The 20,190-nt window shown below is 39.9% G+C and overlaps 2 protein-coding genes across 4 annotated transcripts; one reads left to right on the top strand and one right to left on the bottom strand.

Annotated features, from left to right (window-relative positions):
* Positions 1-1,165: 1,165 nt before the first annotated feature.
* Positions 1,166-7,234, bottom strand: LOC125972126 (programmed cell death protein 10). Of its 3 annotated transcripts, none has more exons than XM_049725524.1 (9): positions 7,079-7,234; positions 5,693-5,791; positions 5,074-5,221; positions 4,681-4,734; positions 4,468-4,585; positions 3,918-4,044; positions 2,433-2,511; positions 2,262-2,344; positions 1,166-1,874 (listed from the first exon to the last, which is right to left on the bottom strand). In XM_049725524.1, exons 3-9 carry the CDS (start codon positions 5,155-5,157, stop codon positions 1,793-1,795), a joined length of 627 nt encoding a protein of 208 aa, XP_049581481.1. In that variant the 5' UTR covers positions 5,158-5,221; positions 5,693-5,791; positions 7,079-7,234; the 3' UTR covers positions 1,166-1,792. The 3 variants fall into 3 exon arrangements, with proteins under 3 accessions (XP_049581481.1, XP_049581480.1, XP_049581482.1); XM_049725523.2 differs by having other exon boundaries at positions 6,987-7,196; XM_049725525.2 differs by lacking the exon at positions 7,079-7,234 and adding an exon at positions 6,140-6,941.
* An 833-nt stretch (positions 7,235-8,067) lies between these two features.
* serpini1 (serpin peptidase inhibitor, clade I (neuroserpin), member 1) lies at positions 8,068-20,007 on the top strand. Its single transcript, XM_049725501.1, has 9 exons — positions 8,068-8,191; positions 14,012-14,296; positions 14,642-14,872; positions 14,948-15,142; positions 16,444-16,648; positions 18,120-18,217; positions 18,621-18,707; positions 19,053-19,142; positions 19,230-20,007. Exons 2-9 carry the CDS (start codon positions 14,026-14,028, stop codon positions 19,304-19,306), a joined length of 1,254 nt encoding a protein of 417 aa, XP_049581458.1. The 5' UTR covers positions 8,068-8,191; positions 14,012-14,025; the 3' UTR covers positions 19,307-20,007.
* The last annotated feature ends 183 nt before the right edge of the window (positions 20,008-20,190 follow it).

Genomic DNA, 20,190 nt, shown 5'->3' with positions numbered 1-20,190 from the left:
AAACATCAACACAAGTGTACAGTAGTTACAGCACAAAACACACTCAACATATTTAGAATATTGACAATAATAGCAAGAACATGGGCATCAGCGGGCCTCTCACTCACACACACACACACACACACACGCATATATATATAGTTAAGAGTTTTATTAGTGGAGACTTTCTACGGTCAAGAGTGAGAACGTTCCTTGGGAACTGGTAAAGGAAAAAAACTTATTTCCAGAACACCAGTAACGGCTCATTCAACACAGATATGATCTCGTCCCTCCTTCTCTTCTGCCTCAGTAACCACAATCAGTTCCTCTGTGCAACTTAATGGCCTAGAATAACTTGAATTAGCCGATTACAGCGGTCGTCAACGGTGACAGGATCAGAAAATTAGGTCTCAGCAATTTCAATAAAAAAAGCTTTCAAAATTAACGCTATCACAATTGGATTACAGCACTGCATGTAGGAGCCAGCGTACGGCTCAAAATAGCCCCGCACAAATCCACCATGGAAAATCCACTATTATACTGGGAGAAGAATGAAGGTGTAGCAATAGGGGAAAATGCGTTCAGATCCTGCTACTGTACGGTGGAAGGAGAACGGAAGGGCAACGGAGAGGAAGTCGAGTACTTTCATGGCACACAAAGATTTACTTTGGAAAATCTTTCTGCGACTCTTTGAACTCTTAAACGACAGTTTGTAGAATAGTTGTGCTTCTCAGGTTTGTGTAACTAATATAGAAGGTTCCTAAAGAAATATTTTTAGCATACATTTATTCACCCTGGCTAAAAGCTAATAATAACTTTTTTCTGTGTGTCATTAGTCTGTGCTTTTTATCTGTGCATAGAGTTAAAATTCTAGAGAAACATCATCGTGCCCCATGTCAGATATTGACATGTACTACTCCAGCATGACTAAATAATATGTTGAGTATAGTCCAATATTAAGTTTAACGTTGATTCTTATTCAGCAGCCGTTGCTTGGTTAGGGTATGCAATGCATCATTGTAAACAAATGTTTTGTTTTTGTGTGACAGTAACACTATGACCATAAAAATACGAAAAAAATTAATTCAACAGTGGCCATAGACTTGTTCAGTATTGTATCACGGGCATCATTTATCACAATCTTATTTCGCAACACGGTGCTCAAATTGGGAACCGACAGCAAAGGTCAAGGTCAAGTCATTTTATTCATTGATGAAAAGAATATAACCAAAGTGCTTTTGACAGAGATTCAATCATAGAGTATTTTTAACATGATCTTACAGTGAATGAATGAAAAAAATATATATAATACAGGGCTGTGAATCACAATAACAAAGCTGAGGAAGCAGACAAATCATATACCATCTTCGAGAAATGAATCCAGTGTGCAGAATTTCCTTCAAAAAAGGCGACGAGAGAATTTCTCTTTCAGGCAACGAGAGAGGAGCTTTGAGATTTGGTCCTTAATAGGAAATGTCTGTGTGGTCAAAACCAGTTACCACGGCGCTATGAATTATAGATGAAAGACAAGGCCCAGCAGTGTCCAGCACTTTTTTTATGTAGGTATGAGGGAATAACATCCAAGGGATGTGTTCTTGACTTTTTCTTGGCTCGAACTCAATTGACTATCATTATTTTTTGCAAGAAACCCATCAAGAGAAAAGAGCGCTCAAGATTGCAGGAGGTAAAAAAATGCTAAGCAGTGAAGTACAATAACAATAAAAGAACTAAATAAAATTGTGGTATCAGCGATGTTTTGCTTCAAACTACCTTGCAATTGCGGACTATGTTGTGGCTGCTTCGTCTCGGTCTTCTATGATGCCGTCTTGAAGGCCTCAAGTATCATGTTGGTTTGGTGGGTGAGCCGGTTGGCGCTGACAAATACGTTGAGCACTCTGAGAGCGACCATGACAGAAAGACAAGGACACGCGTGTCTGTCAACGTGCAAAGAAACCATGGCAACAATATTGATCCAAGAAACACTTTGATCTGCCTGGAAGGGAGAATGTCAGGCTTCAGAGAAAACAAGCCAGCGTGAATCCACTGGAAATGGGTCAAAGGAATTATTCAGGAAGGGCGGGTTGAATAGAAAGCGAGACTGCGATCAAACGACAAGCATTTTGCGCGGCGGCGACAGCTTGTGTGTACGTACTGACAAAAGCAACTTTTAAATGACGCAGGTGGGGGGGGAACACACTCGGACGGTGAGGATCGAGGAGGACCAATGAGAAAGAATTGTTAAAAGTCCTAACACAGCAAATAGACACAAAGCGCCGTCTTACTTTCCATCTTTGAAGAAGGTTTTGAGAGCGTCGCTGAAACTCTTGGAGTATTTCACAAAGTCTTTCTTCCGCTGTTCCAGGGCCTAACACACACAACCTTTTCAGTTCCGCTTGTCTCAAAGGAGGCAACTGGGACCCCCACCCCTGCAACATCATTTTATCTATACTTACCTGTCTGTTTTGAAACTGGTACCTTCTGAAGATGGTATTAACGATGTCTAGCAACTCTTTTATGGCACTGGCAATGTCTCTGGAGGACACACAAACGCCCGCATGTAAAGAAGCGATAATACATTTAAAAATCTCTTTGTTCTTGAGCCAAAATTACTCTTCTTTCATCCAGATCACTGTTTGGTTTTCTTGCCTTACACACAAACACACACACACACACACACACACACACAAACCTGATACCTCCAACCCCCATCCACTATGATTTTTTTTAACAACCACTAACTTTGAATTGATTTTACTCTAAGCCTTTCAATGGGTAAGCTACTTAAGAAATTTGTAAAAGTGTTCAATTCCATCAAAATAACAGGCCCAAAAAAACACTGCAAAGCTGCATGTGTAGTATAGATCATATTAACAGGAAAATGTCTGCATTCAATGTCAAACTGAAATAAATAATAACTCAACCATTTACTCAACCATCCAACCTGCAGGAGGGAAAATAATGATGCTGTGTGACAAACGCCCTCTGGATACGTTGCTTTTGGAATTAGAGTTAGAATGTGCAATGAGCTAATTTGCATAAAAAACATACACATTGACTTGTTGAAACAAAGCTGCATGCACACATGAATTGAAAACTTTGTGGAGGGACAAAGGTATTCTGACCAAATTGAAAATATATTGCCTCTTGCATAAGAGAACAAAAGATACAACTGCTAGTGGAAACATCTGAGATGGAACGGTTTGAAAAAATCTCTTTCATGATGCTGGTAGTCCTCCTATTTCTTCAAATGTTTTTATTCAATAGGAAAGAATTAGAATTCATTCATTCCAAACTGTCATGTTCATGGAATCTGTAGTATCTGTACAGATGATAAAGACGTTAACCACAGTTAAGAGTAAACTGTGATGAATCCTTTGACAAGAAGTGACTGTGTGTGATAATTTTCTGACAATTAAGCTAACTGGGTAATTTCCTGCGGCACATATGGGCATCACAAGAGAGCTCGCCATGGCTGAAAGCAGCTCAAAATTTTGTGCTACTTCACAGATGCGTTTATGACGGAAAACAATTAATTACTTTAAAACAAATTTGGACAGGGATATTAGCTATTCCACTCTATATTAGTTTTTGACAATACTGTGTCAGATGACACTAAAACCCCACAAAAAATACCTGTTCATGTTTTGTGCTCTTTCTAAAATGTACCAAGATGCTCCAAATTGGCTCTTTCAGCCTAGCTGACATGAACGTAGTACATTAGAGGTCCGGTGTAGTGGTCACATTGAAAGATGAGTATAAAATGATGAACTGTTTTAGAATCAAGGTTTGTGGTAAATTTACAGTTCAAACTATTGATACAGTCAGCTGGACTTACCATAGTTTCAAATTCGTATGGGGGGGCAACTAGAGAGAAACAAGTGGACTTAAAAGTTCTACAGTTAATCACACAGTAACACACAAGCATTTATCTCTCTCACTTGATGATCTGCAGGAAGCCCACTCTGTCATTAATCTCATCAGGTATGGTGCTGAGGGTGTGTTTCAGAGCACGGGCCCTCTCATTTAGCTCCTGGAACCCCAACTCCTGCCTCTCAATTCGGAACTCTGACAAAACCCATTGGTACAAAAACAACAAATTACTCTCCTTGATTGCACGATGATGGGCACAGTAGCACATGTTCAAGTTTGCTGAGTGTTGGCATGTACAAAATAGTAAAAAAATTAATAGTGGTTAAATAATAAAAACATATATACATTGAAAAGACTAATAAGAGAAGCCTTTTTTAAACGAATGATAAGTGTGTGTCTGTGAGTGTATGCATTGCAAAAATCAATCACTGTGAATTTACACAAAGGAATGAATTACAGGCTAGAAGGGAAGGAAGGTGTGTTGCAGTTGATTTGTGGAGAAACAGCGCTTCCAAGTGGACATTTTAAGTAGTAGTTTCCGCACTCTCCAACAGGCAATTTGGACGCTGAGCAAGTATTCCCTGCTTGTGGCGTTGTGATCCGCACACTTTCGCTTACCTTTCACATCGGCAGCGGCCATGCGAAGTAGACATTCATTATAATTGATTTTCAGGTTCTTCTTTTCAAGTAGTTTCAGCACAAATTCCTCGGTCACGCCAGGGTTCTCCTTCTCTGCCTTAAGACGTTGATTGTAAAGAAAAGCATTTTACCTTGGGTATGTCAATCAAGACCATAAAATGTGACTATTGTAACAACATGTTTTAAAATCACCTTTATAAAGGCTGCACGCAGCATCTGTGCTGCTGACAGGGTGATTTTCTCCAACTGCAATACATCACAAAAAGCGCACATTTGACTTTGCTATTTATAGTTGAAATTTAATTTTCTAAATTAGATTAGATCAAAGGGTCACTACTAGATTTAGCACCAGTTCAGGCTGTAACAATACTCAAGTCTAGGTTGTTTTTGGAAATACTGGACTTGGTGTCCTTCCTCTATAACCACAATAACCAGACATTTGAATATTTAGGTCTTATGTAGTTTTACAATTTTATCCGACTCCAGTGGAAGGTCTGCCTTTGTTTGTTTTATTACTTTCTATTCCTTTAGTTTTTCTATGTAGACTTTCTATCAATCATGAAAAGGGGTTCTGTCCCTCCATACCTGGTCAAAGACAGGGTACATCACTGTGTACAAAGCCATGACTGAAGTGGTGCTTGTTTCTTTCCTGAAGTCCTCCATGGTCATTGTGGACTGATTAATGGACCTTCAGGTACGTGCCAACTTCCCCGTGTTCAATCCCTCCCACTGACTGATAGCATGGGAACAGAAAAAGTTCCGAAAGTAAAGAAGAAGTAAAAAAAACAAGACGGGAGATGTCAATTGATTGTGTTAGTTGTATAGTTTCAGTGTAAAAGATAAATCTGAAAAGTTGTCTTGCAATAGTTGACTTGTAAGGTACTCAGTGGAGGGAACTTCAGCTAATACTCAACAATACAAAACATGCAGATTTTTTTAGACTGGAAAAAAACATTTTATACTTTGCAAAACTTGGCGCTTCCAGGCCTGTTTATTTTGTTCAAAATGGTTATGCACTACCTCTTGACATACCGCTCCTAAGTCTCTAGACTCACATCTTTAGTCCAAAGTGGAGGGAATTAATGTGAAGTGGTAATTTAAGAAAACATTTTGTGTTGACGCTTAATAGTGTTCTCATCTGACATCTGTGCAGGCGGTGTGGGTTCAGCTGTCAAGTAGTGGTGGAATGTGAATGACTGTCTACCTCTATATGTGGCTCACAATTGACTGCATGGCTATTCTGGGGTGTATTATCAGCCTTTCAACCTGATGTCAGCTGAGGTAGTTCCAAATCGTTGCAACACTGAAAAGTAGAAAATAGATGAATAAATGTTAGAACAGTAGTCTGCGGGAAAGTATAACTGCTGTACATTAGTAAACGATGACACGTCTTTAAGATTATTTTCTCTCTCATGCTGCTAAATCATGGAAAGGAAATATGAGAAACAGAATGCAGTTTTATGCATTGATTTCAAAGATTGAAGGTGAGCTGGTATTCCAGCTGACTTGGAGCAAAAAGCAAGCTACAGCTCAGAAAGCCGACTGTGCTACATATTTTTGGTCATTTTTAGTTAATTGCAGAACTGAAGAGAGACAGGGCATATCTTTCAGATGAATACGGGTATAACGCAAGGTTTAGCTCCAGTTCTACCTATTGGTTGAAGTCCATAATTCCACTCAGCACTTATCCTGATTCATCAGTGCAATAACTGCACCAACTCCCATTTCCATGATGGCAGCGCCAATGAAAGCAAACAAAAACACCACAGAAAGTGATTCAGATTGGATACCAGGGCATCTTACTCTAAGTGAATTTTAAAATATTTCTTAAAATATTGTTCGATTCTACTGATGTTTAGAGTAAGCTAAAATATAAGAACCATCGTTTCTGTAAAAACAATTATCCACAAGAAAAAATCATTGCCTTGTATATTAGCAAGATATCAATCCACCCAGACATTATTGCAACCATAAATTTTTAGTCCATTCTTGTGCAGAAATGACCAAAAAAATGAATTAGTAAGCCTCTCTAGTTGGCAGTGATTTAAATTAACAACACTTTTATGATGTGGGTTGTTTCGTCTTCAGAAGGCACACATTTTGACCAAAGTATATAGCCTGAAACGTTTCACTTGGGTGTGGTTGAGGACAAAACGGCACACCTAGAGTGACATATAACTTGGGAGCATAGCCAAAGATTAAATCATATCGAGAAATAATTAAGTGTTCACAAAAATAAGTTAATATTGCTCATTCATGTTGTCATAAAACCCGTTTCCATGGTTTACTTTTGGACTCTGGTTTGACGTCTGGTTTGTCCATCAAGAAACATTCAGTACATTTTCAAATAAAGTATTACACGTCCCTACATGTTTAATTAACACTTAAGATTAGAAGACTAAATGGGGGATTCATAACAACAATGTATAACATTTGGTCTGCTGTCAAAACATTAGCAATTTAGAAGGTGATTTAATGTCAGTACTATGACGACTTACGCTCCACCAACGAGTAACAGGCAAACTTGACAGGAACCGGGACGATCAGACAAGACTAGAACCTTTGGAAGCTTTCACCAACTATACCGCACCTCCTTGTTGACTTCTTGGTCGGAAAGTTTGTTCCGGAATCTGGAGAGCTGGTGAGGGTTAGAGTTGTGCTAATCAAAAGTGCGACTGGTTGTAGTTTTCTAGGTCGGTGTCGCCTCTTCAGCACAACCGTCTTTGGGACTACAAGTCCCAGATAGTGGCTGAAAGCGGAAATGCTATACTGCCGAGTGCGAGTGGTAACCATATATTCAAGAACAAAAACGCAAAGACACGTTTTTTTGTGTGTAGTTTATGGTAAAAAAACGAAAAAAAAACGAAAACAAGTAACAATAAACTCGGTTATAACAGGCTATTTATTAGCACCGAAGATATTCGTAGGTCGCACTATTAGGTCAAGACAGTTCCCCCTCCTCCCAACTGTTGCTGTCGTCAAAACCTGCCCAGTAGTGACTATGTCTATCTTTGTTGTCAGGCTGCGCTTTTACAGCTAAAATATCTACGTTCCCAAAGTCAATAAATAAATAAACAAACAAATGAATGAATGAATGAATGAATGAATGAATGAATGAATGAATGAATGAATGAATGAATGAATGAATGAATGAATGAATGGATGGATGGATGGATGGATGGATGGATGGATGGATGGATGGATGGATGGATGGATGGATGGATGGATGGATGGATGGATCCATCCATCCATCCATCCATCCATCCATCCATCCATCCATCATCTGTACTGCTTGTCCCCACGGGGGTCTCGGGCGTGCTGGAGCCTATCCCAGCAGTCATCCACTGTGAGATACAAGAGTGTAACATAATTTGTGACTTTTTGTTTCCAATTAAATTAAAATTAAATTCCCCCACCCTCAGCCTCCCCTTTACTAATCAAAATCGAGCACAGATTAACAATATACCGCTCAATGAGACGTGAAATAATACAAAACCAACATGTTGCAGAAATGCATAAATTTTTTTTCTCCAATTTCATACTCTTTGTTCTTGTTCTCTGGACCAATTGGCGTGCAGGAAGGCGGGGCCTGCGGGAGAGCAGCGTGCAGTAATCTGCTGCGTTGAAAAGGAGGAGAGGAGTAGCAGAGATCTTGCACAGTCAACGCATCATCTCAGCAATTTCCCTTGATCGCTGTACATCGGTAAGCAGTTTTAGACACTAATTAACAAACAATCTCAGTAATGATCAACCTGGAATAATTCTTAGAATAAAAGATGAACTCGTCAAATCATTAGGAAGCTGCTTTTACGATACAATCTGAATCTCTTAGGATGTGACTGTGCTCCTGTGATTATGGGAATTTCTGAAGGGGTTGATTTTATATTGGTCATATGTGGAAGTTTGATAAGGGAGCAGGTGGAGACAAAGTGAATTAATATTTTTAATTAATTTTATATAGCTGTTTGCCTTGTTAGTTGTTGTTATGGGCTACAATTGCCTTTATCTGCTACCGTGCTTTCTCTTATGTATATTTTAGTCATTGCATTCGCGAAGATTCTTGTCCTTGAATAACATGGCAAAGACGTTGTAAATGCGAATTTACGAAACAGATTGGAATCGCCTAGTCCTATCCTGTCCCCACCCCTCTCACGCACGCGCACGTACACATGCACACTTATACACATGCATAACATGTGTTAATTCTTTCTGCAGGTACAAATTTGCTTGTTTTCCTAATTTAAGATTTACAACTCAAAACATGAACATTACAATCAGTGTTATTCATACAATCCCACCAGTATTATGAGGGAATTAAAATATCTATTTGTGATTTATTTAAATTGTTTGTCAAAAAAGATATGTATTTTAATTCAGTCTGCTTCATATTCTGTATTAAAAATACATCATGTCATATTTTGATATGTTATGTAATGTTGACAAAATTCTCCTCATATTCAAACAAACTACGTTTATTTCAGTCATAATCTCAGTTTTAAAAAAAATCCGAAGTGCATTGCAACTAATGTTAATCTCTTGATGTGTTGTCTGCCCCGTTCTGCCCTCTTTTAGTACGTATATAACATGTACGTTATATACGTTGCCCATCTGTGCGTGTGCGTGCGTGCACGCGCGCGTGTAAGTGTGTGCGTACGTGTGTGTCCTGCCTATTTCTTCCAAGCACTGCTCTAATTGCATTTCAATAATTAAATGTCTTTCAAATCAGTCTTGCAAAACCAAAACAGACAAGCGATGCAGGGTTGCTTGCTCAGTGCACACAGCAACCATCAACTACCAAGTGTGTGTGTGTGTGTGCGTGCGTGCGTGCGTGCGTCCAATACATGCTTTGCTTCAAAGCCACATTGTCACAAACATACCACATATCTTCTCATGCTGTTACCAAATCCTCTGTGGATCGCTGCATAAAATAAAACAAGCTTTTAAATCTAGGTTTATCCTCAATTACCTTCATTCTGGCAGTTGCTGAATTTGCATCGTTCTAAAAACGTAGAACTCGGGCCTGTGGGAATTTGCATGAAAAACACAATGGAATCCAAACACAATGAAATAGATTTTCTTTTGTGTCATAAAATGAAGTTGTCACGCATCTACGTGACCCGGACTCTGGACAGCTCATCCCTCCTGCCCCTCCTGTCCTGACAGCAGCATTTAGGCTTTCCTTGCCCACTCCATCGCCCGTCCCATCGTCCGTTCCGTCGCCCATTCCGTCGCCTGTTCCGTCACCCTATCTGTAGCCCTATCTGTAGCCCTATCTGTAGCCTTCACAGCCTGGTCTGTTACTCTGCCCGTTATTCTGCCCGTTACTCTGCTTGTTACTCTACCTGTCTGTTGATATCCTTGTCGCCCCCTGTTCTTCACTACCCCTTTCCCTCCAATAAACCCCTTTTTTGGTCCAAGTCGCATTTGGTCACCCTGTCTCTGCCCCTGACAGAAGTAAACGCACTGAGATTTAAGAGATCCATAGATACATTTTACTGTGCTATGGAGGGTTTACTTGGGAAACAAACTTTCTTTTAACTTCCTCAATTTGTGAAGACCAGTTCTTTTAATTGAAAGTGTTCTGTTCAGTGGGGCCTCTTTGGTAGATACTTTTTCATCAGTTAATTCTTCCTCATCAGCATGCATCATGCTGTCTTTTTGTCTTTCTCATCGTCATGCTCATCATATACCCCCACTTCATACATATTCTGGGCGGAGACAAGGCAATATGCATAGTCCATTAGTGTTTTAGAACAGATTGCGTTTGACCTTTGAGGCTCAATTAAATTTGACATTTCAAATTATGAACGACGTCCAAAATCTTTAGATCTGGCTGACTGATGTTTCATTCCTTTAGCTTCTATTTCTGTGTTTTCCACCTGTCAGTCAAAATGTTTGTGCTTTTTGTTTTCCATGAATTTGCTCATCCTTCCCCCAAATCAATGTCGCTCTATCGAATATCCTGCCTTTTCCTCTCTCTGCTGGCTTCTGTTAGTGGGGATTAATAAAGGGTTGTTAACCTCTTCACCCTCTGTTAAGTGTACAGTGAGTATCCCGGGACTTAAGGTAGATTCCGCCAGCCATTATGTCATTTTCTAACAAGGGAGGCAATCAGTCAAGTCACTGTAACGAGGATGGGCTGCAGATGGGGAAATTACTCTTGATGTTGCAGCAGCAATCACCTTCTCCACGTAATGACTGAAATAGAGTTTTTTAATGAAACACTGTGCTAACTGCTTAAGGAGCAGAGGTGCTGTGTTTTTGAAGTTAAGGACCTCTTGGTTGTGAGACAAATGTGCTAACCACTACCACACGGCTGGAAAGTGTCACAGCCAAAAAAAAGCACTTCTGTTTTGTTTCTACACCTGTCAGCGGATGTTTCACTTCTGTTTTAATACTGTTTAATTTTTGTGTGTGTCTATGATTCATTGCATCGCTATTGTTCCAATGTTTTTTTTTTTAATGCCCAAATAGTGCATATTGTCATGCATGCGTTCAAACATACAGTACTGGGATGTATTTTGGCCCATGTTCCCAAAACTATGGTTTGACACTGCTTTTCCACTTTAGAGGCAGTTGATAGTTACCAGTAGACAGTGCGAGGCATTTAAACCAATTTAAGGCATGTTTGCACTGCCTTCCCAGTGAATCGGCACACAAGAGGCATAATAGCAGATTTATTCACTTGTTTCTTTCACATAGAACTGTGTGCTCTGCCTTTATGTATTCACATGTAATAGTGTGGTGACTTCAGCGCGACAACTGCTTTCAATGCAAATTGCCATCTCCTATAAGCAATTTGCACACCGGTTTGTGAGCTAGTAGAATGGCAGAAAAAAGGCTTGCATGGCTAAAGTAAGTGTAAGGTTTGCAGACTTTGCTGCTGTCGATACAAAAACAAGAACATAAACGCTATAAAAAAGCATGTTTGTCTGGGTATCGTTGTGAACTATAATAGCGTTCATTTTATATTTTTTAAAAGATGTGCAACTGAGATGTGTTAGAAAGGAGAGAGAGGTCTTGTGCTAGTGAAGTTGACACCTCAGTACATCTCCATCCATCACTCGCTGTTGCCTTGGTAACCTTAGAACCTGAAGCAAACGTGTAGGTCATAGTAAATGAGTGTGAATCTGCAGGTGTGATCCAGCCGTAACCATGTTCATCCTTAAAGTAAGTCCCATGGACTTCCAATCATGCACCCTCAAGGTGTAGTGTTTAAATGGCAGGAAGGATTACGCTGCTGGCTGACGTCATTTTTTAATTGCGTAAATGTCAACCATCGGATTACATAGGAGGGATTAGGAACTACTTTTAAATGCCAGTCAGTTTAATTGCATGGCATGAACCAAATGGTCAAGATTAGGGGATTTTCATGGTGATTTTGTTGTGTTAGTCACGAGAGTGAGATACGTTTAACAGATGGGGTGTTTGGTTTTCTTCCTTATCTATAAGATCTGCTGGGAACCCTACACGAGTAGCTCCCATAAAGAAAAGCTCAACTAACTGTTGGGAAGAATTTTTTTGGAGACAGTGTGTCGCAACTCAAAAGGTCAGAATGTGCTAAAGGAGCCACACACAATCGTTCATCTCTCCTCTCATAAGGTCAAGAATTTAAGGTTGTCTGTTTGACTCTAATCCTGTTCTGGCAGCCGTCTGGTTGAGTCACATGCCAGCCCTCCACATCTCTGTGAAACACTGACAAGTTTTATTTTCACCTCAGTACAGATCAGGGTCTTTTAAAATGTTTTATCTGACACCTATTGTGAATTTGAGAAAATTCTGTTATTTCTCAAGATGGTCAATCAAATCCAGATGACTCATCTGGATACTTTTACTGTACTTTTACTGCATTAATCAACATTTAATATTGCTATCCAATTCTTTTGTGATTAAAAATCTTCACAAATGTAACTGTCAATTTCTAGGCTACCACAGAAAATTGCTTGTTTTTGCCTAAAGGTCAATCTGCCCCTGGAGCGCACCACCTTGATACACCCAAATGTTAATGAGCTTTTAACTAGGACATTTGTGATTACATCATAGTAAGAAAGGTCAAAATCATTAAAGCGTGCATACTTGGCCATCAAACAAGCGAGATCGTGATATTTGATGCCTGTGTATTAATATGTACTGTAAGAGGAAATCAAAGATCACAATGTCGATATTTTGTCCTGCCCCTGCTGACTGCAGATAAATTGCGGTACTTAATCCAAAGAAGAAAAAAACTTCGGTTGTTGTTTTTTTTTTCCTAGATTGGGGTCTATTATTATCTGTGGTTTGTTTCCTTTGTCAACTCTACTAAATCTTGGCATGAATTACTGTTATGAATCTATCCACCCACTGCCCACAGTTTGTGACGCCCCCAACTCCACCCCGTTTGAATCTCTGAAGATTGTGGTATCATTCCAGATTGAAAATTAAATATTTGCCTTTGGCAAGCACTACTCTCTCGTCAGTTAGTTCTTTGTTAGTGATTGGATGCAAAAAGAGCTGGCCCAATTCTGACCATCTAATGGGCATGAGAGGAAAGTAAAGTAAGGAAAAAAACTGGCAGGGGCGCTCGTGTAGATGCTGCTGATTGTTGTTGCTGATGCTTTGTTTGTCGCCTGCATATACGTATAGTAACAGCCAGCAGATTCCAGTCTGGCAAATGGTTAGGGCCCACCTTTGTGGGAAATACTTTTTCTGGCGCAGCATGACTGTGCCTCAGTGGCCAAAATAATGCCTGGATGGTGTGGAAGGACTTTTCACATACTCTACCAAGACTCCATTTCTATTGTCATAAATACATATGGCAACCTCTTGTGTTATTAGAGACGCTATAAATCTATGCACGGTTGGTTAATCATACCACAAATTATCACAGAAGTGCATTTTGGTCAGTGAACAGTTTTTTGATGTTTTTATTGTATGCATATTGAGTGTTACTGACTTAAAATGTGACGTACATGACGTGGCTAATGTGGGCTAATGACTCATGAGCATTGAGCAATTTGTTTTATGGTTTTATTTGGTTTCTCACTGCAGAAGACCTACAAAGATTTTACGGATAAAATGCATCTGCTCCAATAAACTCTGCTTTAATTTGGGCTAGTTTACTGCTACTTACAACAAATTGGCGGTAGTTGTCCTACACAGCCGGCATGCTGGGAGATTAACTGCCAAATTGGCCATAAAAAGTCTAGTGTAACCTCTTTTGCTGACTTTCTTTCTTCATTGCTGTCTCCTCTCACCCATCCTCTCCCTGGCCTTCATGGTTATGTACAATATTCATCTTCCCACATTTATCTCTCACCATCTCACAATATTGTAATTCCTACCTTTTTTTTTATAAATAATCTTGTCATCACTCCATCCTTCTGTCCCCACCTCTTTGGCCTCCCAATCCCATTATCTCTCTAATCCACTCGTCATGTATCCCGTTATCGTTCTCCTTTCCCCATTTGGTGTTTGGTCTTTATTTTTTCGATCCCTTTCTCTCTTCTGCACCTTCATTTCACATGGCATCCTTTTTCCCCTTCAGCTGTCATTGCAGCAATGTGGATCCCGGACTCTTCATCCCCTCTCCTCCTGATCCTCTCCATCCTGTTGCTGGGCTACAGTTGCCGAGCGGCGGACATTCCAGAGAACACTACATCCGAATTCTCTGTCAGACTGTACCATCAGCTGCAGGCGACAGGGGGTCAAGACAACATTGTTTTCTCCCCCTTGAGCGTAGCCTTCGCCTTGGGAATGGTGGAGCTCGGAGCCAGAGGGGAGTCGCTGGAGGAAATCCGACAGGCCATAGGATTTGACAACCTGCTGCCAGGTAACAAACACGTTTATACAACTTGACAGTTTTATGTCAGGAGACAAGGCTGCTTTAACTCATCCATCCATTCTCTACACCGCTTATCCTCACTAGGATTGAAAGTCCTTCCTATAAGGCAGTCCAACTCTATTGGAGCGTTGAATCATTTTCTGCGTGTCACGATACGGTGCTGGCATAGCGAGACAAACCGATGATTCTCTAACAAATTTGGGAAAATTGAGTCAAATCCAGCGGTGCTGATGATCTTTTTTTTTTTTTCCAGCAAAGTTTATGTACTCAAGACTGACGTTTTTCTCCCGCATCTTCATTCCTTTGCTATATGAACTTGCTTGTGCCCTCCAGGTGTGGAATTCTCTTTGCTCCAGAACCTAACAGCAGCGTTATCCGAGGACGTCAACCAGTATACAGTCCGCTTAGCCAACGGTCTCTTCATACAAGAAGGTATCGCCTTCAACCCCGAGTTCCTACACCTGATGAAGAAATTTTTGGGAGCCAATATTCAGACCGTTGACTACAGCGAATCAGCAGCTGTCGCCGAACAGATCAACAGCTGGGTGGAGAATCATACCGAGAGTGAGTAAGAAAAACAAACCATTAGACTTGTTTCACTTTATTTAGCATGCGTTCCACAATCAATCTTTTTTGCAGGTAAGATCCGAGACCTTCTATCTGCCGAGGATTTTAGTGAGGTGACTCGTCTGACCATGGTCAACGCCATCTACTTTAGAGGCTCCTGGACAAATCAGTTCAGACCGGAAAACACCAGAACCTTCTCCTTCAGCAGAGATGATGGTTCCGAAGTCCAGACGCTGATGATGTACCAACTGGGTGACTTCTACTATGGTAAGAACATTAGCTGATCATTACTCCTGACTTATGTGACTGAAGATGCATTTCTATGTTACATGTTGTGCTCATCACCTCCAGCCAAGCACAAGAGAAAGTGTTTTGATCTGTGTTTGCTTTGTAAGTTAGCTGAACAAGAAATGACAACAGTTTGTGGAGAAAGAACCAATTTAAATAATCTAAAATAATTAAACAAAAACAAATATTTGTTTATTCTTTTTTTTAATTTTGTTAACGGAACCACAGAATCAAAAATAGCACTGTGCATTTTTTAATAAGTTTGTGACGCAAGACAGTCAAAAAAAAATATATTAATAATATTTATGAAAGTGCGATGTATTTTGGGTCTTTTTTAAAAGGATATTTGCCAATCTTTACTATTGGGTAAATGTGTTTGAGTGAAACGGCGAGTATGCGCCTCCATCCTATTATTTTGTAATCTGATGTGCTGCCAAAGGAAATTACATCAACCTTTCACCGCATGGCTTCTAAAGTTGTCGCATCTGCGCTATTTTGGTGCAGTGAGCTTGCACACTTGTGAACGCCAACGTTCGCAGGCTGCTCACATACTGATGTATGCGTGCCTGTTTGTTTGTAGAGACTTGACTGTGAATGTGTGTGAGCTTTGAAGAATAGAGGGACAGATCCACGGAGAAAAGGCTGTGTTTTCATTTTCATATTTTGTAGGAAGATTGTGGTGTGGCAAAGTCAAACACCCCCCCTCCCAATCTCTGCAGCAATGTTGCCTCATCTCAGCAAGTTGAATGAAGCGTAGGTGTTCAAAGTCAAAGACAAAATTTGATTTTAGTTTTTATTCTTTTTTATTTATTTCTCCCGCTGGTGAAATCTTATCTCCCCAGTAAGATGCCATATAATTTAATGTCTTTTAATGTGACAAATCTAAGCATAATGTTAATTTGGTATTTATTTGTGTATGTGTTATGTTTGTTTGTTAAAGTTAAATGGATAACTTTACAGGATACAAATCTATATAATCACACATGGGTGCATCTGTTTACTCTTTCTCCGAAGGTAAGCGACTCATGCTGAATGGAAGCACTTTTTAAGAGCAAATTCAGTTTGACTCCTTAAAGTGCAGCATGAATGGTTTTTAATTAGGGTTTAAGCAGCCTCACAAGCTTTAATCAATAGTGCGTTCAATGTGCCCAGAGAGGTGTTCATCTGCACGAGTTTCTCCTCAGGGAACTCGCAAGCCGAGGAAAGCGGGACACACAGTGAGCATCAGTCTAAGTGTGTGTGTCTAATCTTGTTTATTTAAACACCTATTCTCCTCCCAGGTGAGTTCAGCGATGGCTCCCAGGAAGCTGGTGGTGTTTATCAGGTCTTAGAGATGCCGTACGAGGGGGAGGACATGTACATGATGATCGTCCTGCCTCGGCAGGAAGTGCCATTGGCTTCTCTGGAGCCTATCATTAAGGCACCACTGCTGGAGGAGTGGGCCAATAATGTTAAACGACAGAAGGTGGAAGTCTATCTGCCACGGTAAGAAGCTGTTTTACCAAACATGCAACTGGTTATTGTTTAAAAATGCTTTTAAAAAAAATCAGAGATGGGACCAAGTCACACATGTGCAAGTCTCAAGTAAGTCTCAAGTCTTAACCTTCGAGCCTCAAGTAAGTCCCAAGTCATTTTTTTCTTGGGCAAGTCAAGTCAAGTCAAGTCCTTAAATAGGTGAAGTCAAGTCCAAGTCAAGTCCTTAAATAGGTCAAGTCAAGTACAAGTCAAGTTAACTGTAGTTTTTATTTATTAACTTGCTCCATATTAAATCATATTTACTTAATTCAGTTTCATCATCATATTCATTGCATTAAAGCTATATATATACACACACACCTATTTAGATAAATGAAAAGCACTTACTTGGCAGAATGGCTCTTCAAATGACGGACAAAGTTTGAAGTTGTCGTCTGGCTGTCCGAAATGTTTTTGTTGCATATCTCGCACTGTGCTGTCCGTCTTTTGCCGTCATAAAAGTAATTGCGATGGCCGAAGGTGATGACTCGCGGTACCGCTCCCACTGACATGTTTGCGCATGTCTGATATAAAGGGGCGTGATTCTCCAATAAACACGTTCGGTAGGTAGAGAGGGCACGACTGATTGACTGACAGGGTAGTGATCCAATCATGACAACGCCATTCTCAGCCTGCGCTCCTATCGTGTTATTGATATTTTTTTAAATGTATTATTAATTTTATATTCAAACTGAAAACATAAACTAAATAACACTGAAGTCATTCAAGTCATCGTGTCTCAAGTCAAGTCAAGTCCCGAGTCTTTAACTTCCAAGTCGAGTCTCAAGTTTTTTTTTCATTTTTTGTCAAGTCAAGTGACAAGTTATCAAAACAGCGACTCGAGTCGACTCGAGTCCAAGTCACAGTGACTCGAGTCCCCATCTCTGAAAAAAATCCAGCGTTCAAAACGTATGAAAAGGGTAGCAGCTGGAATTCACTCTATTGGAGTGTTTCTTTAACCAATCATGTTTTAAATGTCCCAATTTATGTTGATGTCAGAATTTTCTTTCAAAACTTTTACAGCAAGTTGGACTAACAAAATGCATATGTAGCAATTTGCACAAATTCATAAATTTCATAATTAGGATCATTGGTGATGTGATTTACTATTTTATATGAACGTTTTACATTTTTGTCATGTTATGTGGTAAATATTGCCTCTAAACTGTCCCAGTCAATGTTCATAGCACAGCTGCATGCTGTTACTGTACGTATATTATGGTTTTGTAAATTATTAATGATTTCTGTACTTGCCACATGATAGATGTTTGATTAAATCGACTAAATCCCCACTTAAAGCCCAAGAATGAAATGCACCACCCGTCACTGGCTTTAAGAATGAATACATTACTGTGCTAGTAGTAGTTTACAGTTACGTATAACTGCAATGCATTGAACTGAGGGGTTCCCTTTTCCTTACTCTGTGACTAACTACATCTAGGTTCAAAGTTGAGCAGAAAATGGACCTGAAAGAAACTCTGCAGGAGCTCGGAATAAAGAGCATCTTCACTAAGGATGCTGATCTCTCTGCAATGACTGGTGAGGCTTTATGAATCATCAGACATATAGGACCAATAAAATGATCTTAAAATCAAATCAGTCTGGTTGCTATAACTACAAGGTAAGTCTGTATTCAAAGTTTGTTCATTATTTGTGTTGATTTGCTGCACTGAAGTAGCCTCCAGTACTTGCTGAGGTAACCAAGGTAACTGCCATTGAGTGGGCAGGTTGAAACTGTCGCATGCCCTTGCAAAAATAGATTCAGTGAGAGAAACACAAGTACAGCATATGTAGCTGTATATGGGGAAATTATCACATGTAAATTGGGTGAGGGGCTAGATCCCTGTAGTGCCACTTACCCGTAGCACACATTATTTTAACGTCTCTGATGGATGCAAATCCAAGTAACAATCTTCGCTTTGTCTCTGTGCGATTGTTTCAGGCTGGAAGGAGCTTTATATTGGCAGGGCAGTGCAGAAAGCCTACCTGGAGGTGACTGAGGAAGGAGCTGAGGGAGCTGTCGGATCAGGTAGATTTTGATATTCCAGTCCAGCCCACACTGGTACGATTAAGAATGGTACATGCTGATCTGGTTTGTATTTATGAGCAAGATGATAACTGTGTCACCTAATTGTATGATGAGTGGGACCCCCCGGATTCTAAAGTCCAATCCTTTTGGATTGTTTTTGATTTTTTATTAATCGGTTCATCAAATTGTTCATCACTATGCATACTCTGCATACGTAATTCAGTCTGAGATGTTAAATGAAACAAACAGTTGCTGGTTTTCCAAAATGTTGAACTGTAAACACTGCCCTCTTCTGGTGGTAAATGATGCTTTCGCTTCAGGGTCTTCTCATTGTCTATCACGCAGGAATTATTGCCCAGACCAGGACTCTGGTGCTGTACCCCCAAGTCATGGCTGATCACCCATTCTTTTTCATCATCAGAAATCGGAGAACAGGTACTTGAGTACGCGTGCATGCCTGTGTGAGTTTGTAACTCGACACATCATATTGCTTTGTGTAAAAATGCGTTTGTGTCCCTTCAGGGTCTATCCTCTTCATGGGCAGGGTCCTGACCCCTGAAGTCATCGAGCCTAATGACCATGACTTTGACTCCATGTAATCTGTGGTGTCACTCATTCTCAACCAATCAGATTAATCCCACCTCTTCTATCAACACCTGCATCACCTGTATTTTATCAAGATGTATCAAGTATTGATTATGCTATTCGTATATTGGTAAAAGACATGAGTGTGTTTTGATACAGAAAGCTCTATGGATGTAGACACACAGAGGGTTAAATTGTAAATATTCTCTAGTTAAGTAATGGAGAGTATCGTATGCGAGTACACATGATATTCATGCAGAACCACGTTTTAGTTTATCCACTTTTTTCTCACGCACGCACAATCCACAAGAACGTTTGATTCTCTTCTTTTCAAACATATTAACACGATAACACCTGTACCTTGTGTTGCCCTTTAATGTATTTGAATATGCTCTGTATTTATTGTGGCGAAAACACGCAATCTTCAGTCTTAGTAATGAACATCCAGCAGACCATGATCGTATTGTTTTGTACACTGTAGGCACACGATTAAACTGCCTATAATATGCCTTATCACATGCAAGTGGTTAATCAAGCCTTGCTGGGCATCTCACAGGTGAGCTGAGGAGACTGCAGAGTTGCCATAGAGACCAACTGCGGCTTGCTTAGCACACTGCAAAAAAAGTCCACTGCACCAATTTTGGGCTGTACATATTTAAGGAGACAACAACACCAGCTGTATACACTCTTATAATCAATAAAAAGATTAATGATATTATGCTTAACCTTGTTTTTTTGTGATATACGGTTTTATGTATGATACAAAACACCTTTCGTGATCCATTTTCACTGCTCAAGTACGCATTCTAAGTAGTGTAGTGGAAATGCACACAATAAAATCATAATCTGATATAATATTTCCTATTTTATCTTTCTTACCTTGTGTCAATCCACAATC

The sequence above is a fragment of the Syngnathus scovelli genome, chromosome 7 (assembly GCF_024217435.2).
Source record: "Syngnathus scovelli strain Florida chromosome 7, RoL_Ssco_1.2, whole genome shotgun sequence".
NCBI lineage: Eukaryota > Metazoa > Chordata > Actinopteri > Syngnathiformes > Syngnathidae > Syngnathus > Syngnathus scovelli.
Note: the sequence above shows the minus strand (reverse complement) of the source record. Positions and strands in the feature narration are given on the sequence as shown.